Source organism: Patagioenas fasciata, chromosome 8, assembly GCF_037038585.1.
Source record: "Patagioenas fasciata isolate bPatFas1 chromosome 8, bPatFas1.hap1, whole genome shotgun sequence".
NCBI lineage: Eukaryota > Metazoa > Chordata > Aves > Columbiformes > Columbidae > Patagioenas > Patagioenas fasciata.
The window spans coordinates 10570685-10587080 of NC_092527.1; the positions used below are offsets into that span (position 1 = coordinate 10570685).

Sequence of the window (16396 nt, forward strand, 5' to 3'; positions counted from 1 at the left end):
ACAAATTCAGTTACATTCTTCTTTTTCTCCTCCAGATACGAGGATTTATTAAAAAGTTTACCCTTGCCTGAATACTGTAGTCCAGAAGGAAAACTAAACTTGGCTTCTCATCTGCCAGGATTTTTTGTCCGTCCAGATTTGGGACCCAGGCTCTGCAGTGCCTATGGTGAGTGTGCCTTAGTGCAGCTGTTTCCTCTGCCCTTAAAAGTGCGGAATATCACACGTTACAGTGTTGGGCTCACTTGGAGGATAATTGTTCACCGAGTGTAGGAGAAGTTCTTGACTGACTTGCCCATTAACAGTACATGCGCTTCCAGCATGAGAGTTTATTTGCTTCTGCATTTCTTTCTCTCTTGTGCTGTTACAGTCTTATGAAGTATACAAGTGGTTAGGTACTTTTGCACAAAGACAAATCCCATCTTTAATAATTCTCTGTGACAAAATGCCTCAGGAAATATTATTGCGTTCATAATTCTGGTAATAAATAAGTAAATCTCAGCATATTTCTCATAATTTGTAATTGTATGCTGTACACTCAAAAACCTGTTTAGAAAAGGTCGTTTCCCTGAGACCTTTTCCAGCTGCTTCTTTTTCAAACAGTTTTGTTCAATTCTGTTTTACAAACTGTTGTAATACGACAAGAAATTAGTTTTAACTTATGTCATGATGGCTTTGATTTAAAAAGTTCTCCAGATGTCCTTTGAAATAAACATGTTAATGATAGTGATCAAGGCATGGGCCTGAAGAACTGAATCATTAATGACACTTTAACTCTGCTGCAAGGCTCACTGTTCTGAAATATCCTTTTGACTTAAGCATGTGTGTTTTTACCTTTTAGAACTAAAATTAATTTTCCTCTTTGCTTGGGGATACTCTGCTTACAGCCATGCATTAAATGATACGTTTGATTTGATAACCCTCTGTATTCATTGTTGTTATATTCTGCCCTGGCCATCCTGAAAGGCTGGGAAGGAACGTAGTGGTCAGGAAATGTCTTTGATTATTCTGCTGAAATGTGTTTTGTTCTGACACAGCTGCTGTGCATGGACAGTTACCTGGGCTAAGAGATATCTTAGGGTCTCTGTTAAAGTAGCATTTTCTTGTTTAGCAAGTGAAAAAAAGCATCTTTGTAGTTTGTATATCTCAGTATTTTCATATTAAAGGCTGTCTGTACATAAAATGCTTTTCTGTGATTCTTAGTGTACCTTCAGAAATTTCTTCTCAGCTGTTGCACGTTTCTGTTTGAAGGTGAATATGCAACACAATAAATCTTAATTTTCATCTTGTAACATAGGTGTGGCTGCTACTAAAGACCATGATATAGGAACCACAAATCTCCATATTGAAGTTTCGGATGTTGTGAACATCCTTGTTTATGTTGGCATAGCGAAAGGAAATGGAGTACTTTCCAAATCAGGTAAATCTCACACCTTGTGAGAGGTGTAGAGGCACTGAATGATCTGTTGCTTTTAAAACTGACACTGTTCTTCTGAAGCAGATGAAAGGTATCCATAAGTACTTGCTTAAACCTGGGAGATTTGTTTCAAGAATTTGCAGACGCACTAATTCTGCATAAAATATGCTGCGGTTCATGAGTTATGAAATGATATTTCAAACTCTTTTCACATTTTTTTGCCATTCCGTGTAATTGATCCCCCATTCCTGTGCTGGGGCTGGCAGAGCTAATGAAAGTGCACGTGAAGGATTTTCTCTGGAAGCTGTGGCAGTTCTAACAATTATGTCAGGGTGATGTATTTGCCAAACCTTCTGTTTATTCTGTTCCCTCTGGACGTGCTGTGTTTGCTCTATTGAATTTGGACTGTAATGTAATTTTTCAGCACCAGAGAGCTTAAATTGGTGTATGTTTGGCGTCTGTATGAGGTTTATTGCTCATGTGAAAGTCTTTAAATCACTGAAATAGTTTTGTTTCTCACCCCATATTCTTTTGTCCTCTTATTCCATAATCAGCAAATGTAGATTTTGGGGTATGACTAATAGAGCTGCAGTAAGGTTTGCTGTCTTTTATTTGCTTTGTTTTCACTTGCGTATGCACCGAGTTAATAACAGCAAAACCTGAGCGTATTGGGAGAGCTCGAGCTTCTTGGCGACCTGCTGCAGCACAGCCCACAGCTTTTGCTGACTGCAGGAAAATACCTTTTCCATATTTTGATTTTTTGATGCCAGCCCTGCTTGTTTATTTCAAGTAGGAGAATGTGTTCTATCAAATTCAGGCAAGTGTTGTTCTTAAGGTCTTTACAGCATTCATGTTCTACTAATTACAAGCACAGAACAAATAATCACCTGGGGGCTTCCGTTGTATTCAGCAAACTTTTATCTGTCAGTTTCACACAAGAAATACAGAAATAAGGTATTTATTTTAAGTTTTTCCTCTGTCTCACTTAAAAAAAAAAAATTTGTTGGATTTTAGGAGTTCTGAAGAAGTTTGAAGAGGAAGATTTGGATGATCTTTTAAGGAAGCGGTTGAAAGATTCAAGTGAATTACCTGGTGCTTTATGGCACATCTATGCTGGCAAAGATGCTGACAAGATAAGGGAGTTTCTGCAAAAGGTTAGATTTTTATAGTACATATTTTCCAAATACCATCTAAGTAACTGGTAAATCAAAGGGGGCTGGCAAAAACCCACAAATGCCACTGCTATGCATAAGGAATGTAGGGAAGCAAAATTCTTTACAGCACATAAACAGTTATTGACCTGCTGCATCATCAACAAAATCTGTAATGTGATGGGTGTTCACTTCTTAGGATTTATGGGTAGCCTGCGAACTCATGGGTACACATGGAGAGCCATTCTGGACCTTCTCTAGTACAAAGGATAATTCGTAGGGTAATGTTTCTGTCACTGATCCATTCTTGCATTACCAGATGCTGAAATTCTTGTGAATAGTCTCATGCTAAAACCCCTGACCTTGCAACCCAGCAGCCACTCATCTTCACAGGGGCTCTGTGGCACGTCCATTGGCTCAGAGAATGTCTTGGCTCTTAGTGAAGGTGCAGTGGTGTGGGATGACGTCCCAAGGGCAGCAGACTTCTTCAATCTTAGCTACAGTGTGGATCTTCCTTCAACGGCATGTGATTGAGCAAGTTCGAGGCACATCAGAGCCTTTCATCCTGTTGCTTTAGCACAAGGAGTGAATATCCACCATTAGGCTGTTGGTTGTCATCAGTGGCATTAAATTCAGAGATACCATCTTGGAAGCAGTTTCCTGTGTCCCGTCTTCAGCATGTTTTCAAGTTCTAGAAGACAGTCTCGAGAAACAGCACAGAAGTACCAAAAGATCACTGCAGTGATTGCTTGGGGAAAATAAGTCTTCACTATCTTCTACTGTGGGGAAAACATCCAAAGAGTTTTAACTGGCTGTGGGTTCCATAACCAGCTGGAGGCCAAGGGCTGTGCTGCCAGCGGGAAGAACCTGCGCAATGGAGCAGTGAAGGTTCTCTTGGACAATCAGACAGTGTTTCAGTCCTGGGGCAGCTGAACCCTGGGGAAAAATGAGCGCTAGTAGATAAAATACAGCTAATTCCAGGAGATTGTAAATTATAGAGCGAGACTTTTTCAGTTTGTTCAAAAAGCAGACACTCGCAAAGTAGGTGGTGGCTCTTCAGTCTGGAAATGAGAGTTGTGAGCAAAATCAGGAATGCAAGGGAATCGGTGGATGATGAGTATTATTCAGCATTTTTTCTTTCAGAGCAGTTAAAGATATTGTAAAACTCTTGGAGTAGCAGGTTTAGAACAGAAGCACTTAAGACGCTGTGTAATAAAGTTTGTCATTTGCTGCCACAGCTTACAATGGTATCCAAACTGAATTGTGTACCGCCTTGTATTTTGGTGTGGTGGTGTTTTTGAAAGGCTGAATCAGAGAATAATTGATGACTAGACCTTAGGACCGCTTTGCGTGCTGGTAAGAGATAAAGTCTCAGTATCTTGTTAGTACAGAAGGTGATAATATACAAGAACAGTTTTAAGCCGTGCATCAAACAATTAAGTACATTTAATGTCAATATGAAGAAAAATCTGGGTTTAATGAGATAATTACCTCCTGAGTCATGACAGATGGATTGGATATGTGGTTTTTATCTTTAGTCACTATGATTGATTAATTAGCAATTGATTAAAGGTAGTATTTGTTCCCCTGTGGTTAACTTGATGAGAAATGGTTGTTGCAGTTAAGTCTACCACTGTTGGAAACTATTTTTTCTTATGTCCATATTTTTTTTCAAATTCCTTGATGACATAGCAGGAAAATAACTTACCTCAGGTGGCTGAGATTGGAAGGGGACCTTGTGGGGTCCTTTTGTCACGCTCTGTGCTCCAGCGGAGTTGCCTAGAGCAGGTTGCCCAGGACCGCGTGACTCTGAGTTGTATCTGCTGCTTTTTCCTGAGCCGAGGGTGTGGTGTTGAGTGTCTGTGTTGAAACTGAAGGTTATCAGCTTAAAAGAGCTGGCAGTGTAGGAACTCTTGAGGTCAGATTTTATTTTCTTGATGAAAGAAGTCACACAGAGAGCATGATGCTTATTAATTGATTATTGTGCCAAGTTCTTTAAAGCTCTGCAGTTCGGAGTAGGAATTCTGCAGGTGTCTTCAGCTCAGTGGGACTTCCCAGTTCCTTTGAGGTTCTTTTCAGTCTCTGACTAACATTTTTATTTGGCTGTTGATTGGGAACAAAGTAGTGTTGCTTCCTAAGTTAGGTATAATAACAACTTATCAGCAAGAGATTCAGCTTCTGTTGAAAGTGACTTGGGATCTTTTTTGTACTTACAGATAGCAAAAGAGCAAGGCTTAGAAGTTTTACCAGAGCATGATCCAATACGTGATCAGAGCTGGTACGTGAACAAAAAACTTCGCCAAAGACTTCTCGAAGAATACGGAGTAAAAACCTGTACAGTTATTCAGTTTCTTGGTGATGCTATTATTCTACCAGCAGGAGCACTTCATCAGGTAATGTACAGCTGTTTAAAGATACACAGGATTAAGTAACATAAATACAGTGAAATAACTTGTTTTCAAAGACATAACTACATCTGTACTCAAATCAGTTTTTATTTTCTTACTGGTAGTTGTTGGTGTATAGGAATGTATAAGGTACGTCTGCTTGTATAGATGACTAGCCAGTACTGACATACACCAACTTGAATGCTTGAAACAATACTGTTCCTTTTTTCCTTTAAAAAGACAGATGAGCAGAGTAGTATTAACCTCTTTTTTCCACTTTTCATTCCATTAGCAAGTTTCTAAATAAATTGGTGTTAGTTATGGCAAAGTCAGGTTAGTATTTTGTTGTTGTTGTTCTAAACCAAAAGTTAACCCTAGAGAGGCTGGGAGAGCAACCCAAGCAGCTGAAAATACCCAGATGTCAGGTGTCATCAGTTTTGTCTTCTGCTGGGGGAGAATTGTAGAGGCAGTTTGGGTGTGACAAGATGTTTCTGCAACAGGATTTGGAGGTCGTTTTCCTGCTCCACATGAAGTTCCTTTTGACACAGAAGGTACCTCAATCAGCAGGAGTCATCACTGTCCCTTCAGCAACCAGAAGGAGTGGTACCACCTTTGCAGCAGCTGAGCTGCTTTAGTTGTGTCTGAAAAAGTACTGCCAGTAGGGCAGTTCAGGAGAAGCAGCGTGGATTTGTGTGGCAAGCTTCGGTCCTTTCCTAGCACATGGAGTTTGTTACTTCATTTTGTTTGGTGGTGGTTTGGTTTTGTTTGTTTGTTTCCCTCACAGTTTGCAAACTGCTTCTCCATGGTGAAAAGAGGAGGAAAGCACAGTTGTTTAGAGATGATTTTGAGACAGTTCTAGATTGACTTATTTCTTCACTCTATGAACCTTTTCCTGTTTCAACAGGAACTGGAGCCTGGTTTCTTGCTGCCTTGCCAGCTGTCAGGCACCACTAATGAGTTAGCTGACTATCAAGGAATGAGGAGCATCCCCACCCTGCAGCAGGGGTTGTAAACCAGCTCGTTGCTAAAGACTTATCGTTGATCTCCACCCGGGTGCAAGCGAGGCCAGGCCCTTCTGAAGAAGATATCATTTGGTTTCTGATCCTGCAGTTAGCTTCCAGCCGCTGCTTCTGCTGGGCAGAGAGGAAGCGGTGGCTTTACTGGGTCACCGTGACCAGGGCAGCAGTGTTTTCTCTGTGGAAGAAAAATGACTGGGTTGTAGTGATGACAGATGTCGTGTCCCTGGTCTGTCTGCTGGCTGTGTCACTTGCTGGGGCACTGGAAGCAGCAGATACCTTATGCAGACTAGACTCCCATGTCAGTCTTTAGATGGGTTTCACATGATGATGTGTTAATCTCAGGTGAACAAATTTGGGGTTGTTGTAGGTTACCTTGCCCTGTACCATGTTTCCAGGGCTTTGCATGGCTTCACAAAGGTGAAGGAACATCTGGCACTGATGTTGTTATTAGCTCCTGTTGGGCTGGAGCAGTTAGGACTCCCAGAGTTGGGAAGATTTGTATTGCATCCTCCAGTAACCTTACTCTGATCTCTGAAAACATGGGAGATAGCCCAGATACAGGAGGGGAAAGGGAACCAACAGAAAATAACAAACACACTGGGCAATTTATTTTATATAGCACATGGCATTATATAAAGGCATACAGAAATAAAACATAAAGTAGCGAGACTGGTCCATGCTTCCCTGCAGTTCATAGGTTTAAGGACCAAAAAATAAGACCACTCTTATCTTTTATCTCCACAGCTTTAAACTCCAGATTGCTTTTGAAGTGGTAATGTTCTAGCTTCTGGCACCAAGGAGTTAATAATACAGTGTTTTTAAATCTTAGTGGGTGAAGCTGAGAACCTTTTCATCTTCAGTAAGAAGTTCCTGTGAATCTGCCACGTAGGAGGAAATGAAAGCATCATGTTCTTTCATGTAGGTGTATAGTACTCTATATAGAGATGCATAAATACTGACCCTAGGGATCAGCACCAACACTTCATATATACAAAGCACATTTAAACGCTTAAAAATAAGTCTGAACGAGAATGCATACCAGGTTAAGTTTACACGTTAAGTGTTCCAGATTTACATGTACGTGATGAATTTTTAAAAAGTGGATGAGAGTTGGTACTAAATTTGGAGGTAAATTAACTTTTATTTTAATTTGTTCACTGGTAGTGTTGTGGAGCAGAGGAAATGAGGCTGAGGGCTGGAGTTGGGGGGCAGCCTGGCTGCTGGTGCTCACTGTGCAGTGCAGCTCAGACACTGCCATCCTGGAGCCAGTTAGGACTCTGGTCACACCACTGCTTCTGATGTGCTGGTCTAGAATTTTACTGCTCTGACATGGAGGGGGTTCTGTGTGTTTCTTCTCTTTTATTATTTCCCAGGTTTCCCCCTCCTCCCTCTGTACTTGCAGCCAGCAGTCACATCCCCCTTGTGATCATTTCAGCAGGCAAAGCCAAGCTGTTTGGTGCCGGGGTGGAGCGAGAGCCTCTCCTGTGAGCTGTGACGATCGGAGTGGCCTTGTCGGTAGCTGTTGTGGAGGGAATTGCTCTCCTGGGGGTGAACTGTCAGTAGGCACAGTGTTGGATTGATCTCCTCTGCACATGCTTCCCTGAATGTACTGTGGGTGATGCATTGTGGGGCTGTATCTCCTTTCTTCTTGGCTGTATGAGTAGGGGAGCTCAGAAGTGACCCTGTTTGCTCACGTCTGGACCTTGTTCTCTCTCTGGTACTTCCAACAAGGAGCCCTCAGCTCTCCTTGGAAACTTGCCCAGCTAAAAAAAGCTTGTTTGTTTCTGTTCTTTTTGAATGATTCGTTGTTTTTGGTGCTCTGCTGTGGGTCACCCTGTGTGACTATCCTCTGGGGATGACCCCCCCCAGTTTTAATTTAGTGACTCTTATCCAAATTTGTAAAATAGTTTAGTCATCAATTAAAAGATAGAAATACTTGAGCTGGTGATTAAAACATGTTGCTCAGGCTACGTGCAAAAGTTGCTCATAGCAGAACAGGTAATTATGACGTTTTTTGTAGTGGTGTTGTCTTGATTTAACAGCAGGATTCTATATTGTAAAATAACCCGCTGGAGGTAATGTGACATGCCGGCAATGCTCTGATAGGGATGTAGGATAAAGGTGTGGGAGCTGCTGTGCAGAGCTGCGCGCTGGCCCCGCAGGACACAAGGACAGGAGGGAGCGGCTGTGTGGCTGTGGCCCTTTCTTCCCTTTTGCGATGCTGCTCCCATCTGCTGGGCCCTGTGCTGGGGAGCAGCTGTTGCTGCGGTTTAGCTGGGACTGGCGCAGTCACAGGAGCGCTCAGTCCTCATCCCCGAACCTCCGGGGAATCCTCGCTGAACATATTTATTGGTGTGTGTCATTGTATCAGCTTGGATCATAAATATTATAAATAGGAGTGCCTGTGGGCTGTCAGCAGGGCATTCCCATGGTAAGTACCAGACCTGTCAGGTAAAATCTGTCTTCCCCCAAAGACTGGCATGCTGATCAGACAGGCCCTGGAAGGGAAGGAGGTTTAAAGTGCAGCAGAACAAAAGATCTGAGGGCAACAAATACTGCTGGTCTTGCAGTGGAGAGAGAGGGCATCAATAAAACCTTGTCTAGGTGAGGAGGAAGTGAAAGAGCAGTGTGGGATTTGCATGGGGTGGAAAGGCAAACAGGGGCAGGTAGAGACTTGAGAAGGGTGAGAAGCCTGCGAGGGAAGAGAGGGGGCTGGAGCCGGCAGCTTGGCTGCGCTATGCAGAGGCGCTTCAGCCAAAGCTCTAGGAAATTCTCAAGCAGCAGCGGGAGCTTCACAGTGGTGCTTGTGCAGCTGTTTCCTCGCTCCTGGCGTTCTGCTGTTTGCAAATAGTGTGGCATCAACAAACCCTCTTCCTCTCTGGAATGGCTTCTTTGCTGATTAATGCGCAGGAGGGAGTGGCACTGCTTTGTCCTTGATGATTACGAGGCTGGAGAAACCCCATGTACAACACCAGCACTGAGCTGGGGGTCACCTCTGGGATTTCACCTGTGAAGGGGCAAGCTAACCTTGTAAAATCAGACTTGGGCAGTGGTTTTGAAGAAAAAAAAATAATTTTTAAATGAAGTGCTGTGTCCTCAACTGTGGAGGCCCTGAAGGTTTCTTTGAGTGTCAGGTATCACAATGGAAATTTTAGAGTATGCAGTAAAAACCTCTAGATTTTGCTAGGCTCGAGCTTAAAATATGCAGATCTTCATCAGCACTGAGCAGGGTGGGAGTGTTTGTTTCCTGGGATGACAAAGGCCTCCCCGCCCCCAGGGCTTGGTGAGTTTGCAGAACTGATGTTGCACCACTTTATGAGCAGTTAGAATTTGGGAAAACAAGGTTTTTGACATGCTGAAGAACCAGTGTCATTTGTAAAGGTTTTGGAGTGAAAGCCTGATGCTGCGTGTCTCTGAAGAGGACAAACAGGAGCTGCCGGTCAGCTCACAAGCAGCAAGTGGCCCGAGGAGGCAGGGCCTGCAGGACACGGTGCTGCAGGGTCGCTCCGTGCTGGTGTGGGGTGGCTGTGCAGCGGGGTCAGGCAGTGGAGTTATGTCAGAGCTGACTACGGGAAGACACGCCAGAGCACAGGCAGATGTGCACTGTTCAGCCTGTATGTACCTTTTGCCAGAAGCTAAATTAGATAAATCAAATACGCTTAATTGCTCTCTGCGTAGAGCGTATGAAGACACCCTTTTGTCTGATAAGCCTGTGGTTTAAGACATCTCGAAGCCCACTCGTTTCTCAGGTATCTCTGCCAAAGAATAACCCCCAAATACTAATGATCAGTCTCTTCTTGTTTCTTTGGATAGGTGCAAAATTTTCACAGCTGCGTTCAAGTAACTGAGGACTTTGTGTCTCCAGAACATCTTGTACAGTCATTTCACTTAACGCAGGAGCTGAGGCTGTCAAAGGAAGAAATCAATTATGATGATAAACTGCAGGTAGGAAATGAATTCTGCTCTGGAAGCTGTTGCGAAGGCCGGGCGTGCTGGGGCTCATTGGGATGCGGAGCGGTGCGTGGAGCTACTTCCTCGCTGCTGTTCACACAGAATAACAATGAGCAGCAGCCTGAACGGCAGGGCTGTGCAGGGCTCGAGTTGCTGGTTTTATTTCATGTCACATTTTAGAACGTGTAAAAAGGTGTTTCCTTTTGCACTGCCTTCGGCGTACCTGTCCTTTTTTCCATCCGCTACTTAGGGCTCTGTCCTAAAGCCAGTTATTTTCAAAGTTCCTCAGTCATAGGTCTTACTAAAACATGTCTGATGTCTTGCAGGTTAAAAATATCTTGTATCATGCAGTTAAAGAAATGGTGAGAGCTTTGAAGATTCATGAAGGCGAAATGGAAGACATGGATGAAAACTAAGCACGCTCTGCTTTTCTGTGTTAACATCAAATGGAGGTTACTTTTTCTAATCTATGAACAGTATGCACACTAATTTAAGCTTCACAAACCATCGGTGCCAAGAAAACATCCTCATAGTATTTACTTGTTAATGACACTGCGACGGTAGAGCTTCATATCACAGCCACTGTGATGACATGTTAGACTTGCAAACAGTTCCGCAGCGTTCTGCTGTCCTGTATTATAATGTACATGAAGTTTGTGAAATGTCAAAGATTTAAGATGATGTATTTATTTTTGGAAGAAAAAACAAACGACAAAGTTCTATGCTATATTGTTGATCAAATGTAAATGTGACTTGTACAGTTTGCTAAAATAATTCTGATATTTTTCACTACATTGAGACAGTTACTGTGAGAGTAGGACACAACACCAGCTATTGCCTGCATTTGGGATCTTGCTGAGTCCGCACAGCAGTCATGTCATAATCTGAAAATTACTGCCAAATAATTGTAAACTTTGTAAAATATAAAGTATATAAAGTAGATATTAAATACAGACACTTCAGTATTTTATTGAAGCTATTCAGTGTACAATTAAACGTTTTCAAAAGGTGTAATTTATTTAAAAATTGTCTCATTTTGGTAAAATTTATGTGAACTTTTAAAGCTAAATATTAAACTTAATATGCTATGTAAATATATACATATATACATTCAATGATGTATTTTTTTAAAACATTGGCTTGCTTTAATTTGTTAAAAGTGCAAGTGTTACACATGCTTTGTACATTGAAGTTGAAAGGGGTTTTACATTTTCCATTAAAATGACTTTATCAAATGTTGTCTCCTGCTGTTTGTTTTTCACGTTGTTTTATGTGTGTTTTGTGTTTGTGCTGCAGCTCCTGGGCACCGCTCTGCCCTCTCCAGGTGTGAGACTGAACTGCACAGCCAGGCGGCTGAGCCAGAAAGAGCCTCTCCTTAAGAACCAAACAATTCAAACATCGCTTCTGTTCTGGTTTTAATAATCCAACACTTACGTGGGGCAAAGGGGGAAAGGAATTTCTATAGAACCATTTTTTATAGCGTCTTGGCTCTTCACAGTTCAAGTCATATAGCAAAATAATGGATTTAAAAAAAAGATTTGTATCTGTTTCTATTTAATAATGATAAATGTTAGGCAGTTGAGCAGAATTCCAGCTCTTGGAGTTAGTTTGAAAAGTGTGCATGGATTTAAATTATTAAAACAATTAAAACTGCCTACATTTCCAATGAGTGAATTTTAGTCTTAAGTCTAAATATTCTCCCTGAGTTGAGAGGTACTTCTAACATCTGTAAAATTTGTTGAGGCTGCTGAAACTTGCATGCCTGCTGCAGATGCCATATCCCCCTTGTTTTTCCTGCACAAAGAGCAGTTGTTCAGGCCGGGGCTGTGAGCTGTACCATAGCTCGCTCCGTGTGCTGGGCGTCCCTGTAGTCAATTTGATTACTAGATAGAGTTTATCTATAGTAAATCGTTACGCTAGTTACGCCACGTGTGTAGTTTTAAGAATTTGTGGTTGATGTGTCTGGATTTGCAATACATAAAACCACAACCTGATGCATTTTGCAAACAGCTTTGGGAATTGGTGTGGGTGGGATGGCCTCATAAACTGCCTGCAACAATGACACAGTTTCCCTCTATTCAGAGGGGAATAAGCCAGAAGTGAGTGAGGAAGGAAAACGTGGCACAAGCTGAGCGTGGCAGGGAGCGCCCTAAAGCATCTGTCACTCAAAGAAACTGCAAGTCACATGCATTAGCAGAGCACAAGAACTTGCTAAAGGTAACAGCTACTCCAAATATTGCTAAATGAGGCAAAAAAAATCTCTAGTGTTTTCTGGGTTTTGTGTTTGGTTTTTGTTGTTCTCTGGTTTTGTTTTATATTTACTGTACCAAATTCAGCTTACTCAGTGCCTTAAGATTTCTGGCTGTGTCAGGATGAAGCGGAGCTCCTGGCTCCCCAGGCAATGGGAGCAGCAGTGGGGCTGCCTTGCGCTCACTGCCAGCACCACCCGGATTTTCACAGACCTCTGAGACCGCACAGGGGTTTGTGGGAGCTGGTTTGTTTCCAGGTTAGTTTCCCTCCTCAACGATTTCCATGTTCTGTGAGCCATTAATGGGCATATTTTTCCGATCTTCTGGTCTACAGTCTCAACTGTTGTTAATACAGGTGAAAGCATCTGATGAGATCGGCTGAAGCTGTTTGAGTGCAGGAAGACTGTCAGCTCGCAGAACAAGAATATGAGGTACCATGTCTTGATCTGCTGTGCTCTCCATGAAACTCTTACTCTCTTTTTTTCTGTCCTTAAAAACTCATGTCTCAAAATCATCCAAACTGGATGCCCTGCTCACCACACACCCCCTCCTTCCCTCACCCCTTTCCAGCTCCTTATCATCATCTCCATCCACTGTGCTGCTGTAAATGACCACAGCAGTTTTCTTCCTGTTGTAAGTAATTAGCAAACAATAAAGGGCTGCTATGGCCTGAAGAATTTCAGCAAGGCTGGCGGGCTGTGGACGCGGTTTAGCTGAAACAGCAGTTACTGGATCGCTGGACGTGCTGGCAGTGAAACCGTGGTCCCCATTACGCAGGTCAGATGTAGGGGGTTATAACAATCTGTGTTTAAATTCTATTTATTCTACTCTTACAGCTTCACAGAAATCGCTTGGATCTGTGTGTGTAAACCGAACCCCCATCTGATCAGCGCTACGTTCTCATGCTCTCTGACCTTTTCAGTAGGTGGTAATTTTGTTTGTACCCTCTCCTGTGACATCCTGTCAAGCTCTCTCTTGCTCTCACAGCTGACAGCCTTCCCCGCCCCTAACTGGGAATTTCCCTTCCTTCCTCCTTCCACAGCCACCAGCACCCGTTCTGCCGCTTTCCCGCGCAGGATGCCTGTGCTCTCCCCCACATCCGCGCTGGATGAGCTGCCGTGGCTCTCGTGACCCCAGCCCAAGCCTTTGCCGTGCTCTCCCCTCCTGGCCCCCAGCTCTGCCTGGGTGTCAGCTCTCCACTGTGCTCCTGCTCCCCACCTCTTGACCTGCGCCTTGTCAGCAGCCCTGCCTGCGGCTTCTCCTTCTCTGCCTTTGCGTTCCCATGATACGTGTGCCCCAGGAGGGCAGGGGAGCACTCAATGGCGTGAGGGCTCCTCTGGTGCAGTGTCCTCCGCCACGTTCCTTTCTTTCCATCTCAGCGGGGCAGCCTAGGAAACTCTGGCCAGGGAGCAAATGATCTGCAGCGTTTGCAGCACACACAAACTAACCTCTGCACGTCTTTCATTTGTTCTCGTAGGGTTTGAAAAGGAAGTTAAGATATATACATAGCTAGCAGGAAAATCTTGCCTCACAGCAAATCAAATACATGTTTTACCTGATGCAAACAGTTGCATTTTACACGTGGGCCTTTCTAAAGCAAAGTGATAGACTGAAGGATTTCTACTGTTCTGTTTCAAAGTGAACATTTCTGGTACCTTCCAACCATACCAATACAACATATTATCAACACAGATGCCTGTTTCTTTTTCCAGTCCCAGGGCATGTGGTTTTATCGTAGCTCTGTGCTTCCTTAGTGGAATTACAGAGAAGGGTTTAGTAGCTCTGAGGCAGGAAATCCTGTATTTTCACAGCTCTAAGGATTTCATATTGTTTGATCTCAGTAATACCTTCACTCCTGCAGCAAATGGGCCTGAGGGAACACTTGAAATGATTACAAGACAAAAAGCCTGGGTAAGTTTAGGCTACTTCTGGTAAAACAAACATGGGAGAGAGAGGAGGTGGAAGAAAACACAGCCATAGCTCTGAGTCTGTAGGGAGCGGTGAACTTTTCATGCAGTTGAACTTCTTTTTATATAGTTGAACTCCATGGGCCACATAACTTGGGCTGAAAGGTCTGGCAAATGCTGTCCAGCCTACACCTGGTTTGTGGCAGCCACACTTACTGCTCTGATTACTTCTGAACAGTTCTACCAACAGATTTTGTTTCCCACTGTATTTTAGTCCAATTCAGTAAGGGATTTTATCAGGTGTTGGAGCTGTACTTGCTTTTCTCCACCTATTTAGCGAGCGAGCCTGCTTTCAGAGAACCATAGAACAGCTCAGGCTGGAAGAGGCCTTGAAAGCTCATCTGGTCCAGCCTTTGGTGGGAAAGGCAGCCTGGACAGGGTGTAGTCCCCACCATGGGAACAGGTCACCAGCAGCTGCAGATGGCTAAAGAGCTGCTGCTGACAGGAGCATAGCAAGGAGTTCAGGGCCAGAGTTCCTGAAAATGCGGTCAGATGAAGAGGTCACAAGATCCTCTTTTGCCTGAATATAAAACCAAATGTAAACCCCCACACTTCTGTGTTTTGTATGTAGTTGTCTTTCTAAGTAGCAACCGGTGGTACAGTCTGCAGATTTTATTCTCAAGAGACTCTATGTCACTTCCCAGTTGACTTTCTTTAGTTTCTCCTGTGGAGATATAGCCAGAGCTTGGGTAATTACAATGTCTTTTTGCAAAGCATATGTTTGCTATATTCAACAGAGATAATATATTTGTGTTCCAAGACGAGTGGTTTCTGTGGTAAAGCAAAGCCTACGAATAGAAGTCAGTGTCTGTCCACATGTTTAAAATTGGTTCTTGGTGAGACGCTTTGAAATAACAGACCACAGAAGTTTTTAGTTCTGTTCAGTATAAAACAATACAGATCACCCTCCCTGCCCGTGGGAATCTTTCCATGTACAGTGCCAGGTTTTGGTTACGCGCCCCGTGACCACCACCAACTTACCGCTTTGTTGTTGCTGCTATCGTTCGTGCAAAATCGCTGCTTTCTGCGCGGTATTCACATCATTCTGCTCTTCCCGTTATTCTGGAAAGGCTCGGGGCACCAGCCAGTTTAACGTAGCATGGCGAGAACCAGCCACGGGCGGGGAAAGCGGCTTTGGAGCCGGAGCCCGCACGGCGCGGGGGTCCCGCCAGGTGGCGGTCGGCGGCCGCGGAATGTGCGGCCTGCGGGGACACGGCGGGGAACCCCCTCTGGTGCGGGGGAACCCCCTCTGTGCGGGAGACGGGGGAAAACAGCGCCGGGGGGGTGGAAGGGAGCGTGGAAGAGCAGGGGAAACAATAACGCCAGCTAAGCCAGAGGTGCAGGGAAGGAAAACCGGGGGTTTCTTTTTATCATTTCACAATGCCAGAACTCAACGAGCTGAAAGGCAGTAATAATTTAAACCGGTTTTAAACTGTTGGGGCATAAACTAATTGCTGACAGACACTGAAGAGGAATGGCCTCAGATTTATAACTATACATCCATAAAACTTGTCCTCTAGTGGTGAGTATTCTCTATACAACCTTGCATTCTCTAAATGGACTGTGTAACAGCTTAGCTCTGAATTCAGACTGAAGAATTCCTTACTTACTGCTCCTAGCCTGTTAAAGGGAACATCACACCTGTTTTCCTTCCTGTGTCACTCACGGGAGTGGGAAGCTCTGGTGCCAGGCCACGCTGCCTGGAGCTTGATTTCAGCAGCAGCCACGCGTTGAGCAGGCAGACTGCAAGAACAAACAAACATTTGCATTGCAGGAGAGAGAAAAGTTTTAACACCACTTTCAAAAGTGCCCCTGCTTGGCTGCGTTCCTATAGAGGAGCTTTCTTCAGATCTGGGGCTTTGTTTATGCAGCTATATATGAGGGGGCAGTTAAAAACAGGAGGCAGAGTTCACAATTTCCATACCCCACTGCTGCAGAATCCTGACTCTTCAGCAGAGGTAGCTGAAATGTCTGTAGCAAACAGGCCTGGGCTATCATCCCTGGCAGTGACATGGGATAGGTGCTTTAAATGATTTTATTTCCTTCTTGCGAGCACATACCATTTTCTTTGCTTTACCTCCATGAATAGAAACACTGTGCTCCCCTGCCGGTAGGTGATGGTGTGGAATGTAACGTGCCCTTCCGTGGGAGCAGCAAGCGGGGGCTGACCTGGAACAGGTCACACACAGCTCTTCTGGGGGGCCACCTGCTAAACCTGCTACAAGGGACTTCCTCTGATGAACCTGTCTTGTCTTACC

General features: G+C 43.9%; 1 protein-coding gene across 8 annotated transcripts in view; it reads left to right on the plus strand.

The window, feature by feature from the left end:
• Positions 1–11157, plus strand: part of JMJD1C (jumonji domain containing 1C) — a 160648-nt gene extending 149491 nt beyond the window's left edge. For all 8 annotated transcript variants that reach the window (XM_071811668.1, XM_071811669.1, XM_065843832.2 and 5 more), the window contains 6 exons: positions 36–166; positions 1295–1417; positions 2429–2568; positions 4782–4958; positions 9785–9916; positions 10249–11157. In XM_071811668.1, the coding sequence (XP_071667769.1) occupies positions 36–166; positions 1295–1417; positions 2429–2568; positions 4782–4958; positions 9785–9916; positions 10249–10338 (793 nt within the window). In that variant the 3' untranslated portion in view covers positions 10339–11157. The remainder of the gene's footprint in view (positions 1–35; positions 167–1294; positions 1418–2428; positions 2569–4781; positions 4959–9784; positions 9917–10248) is intronic.
• Positions 11158–16396: the final 5239 nt, after the last annotated feature.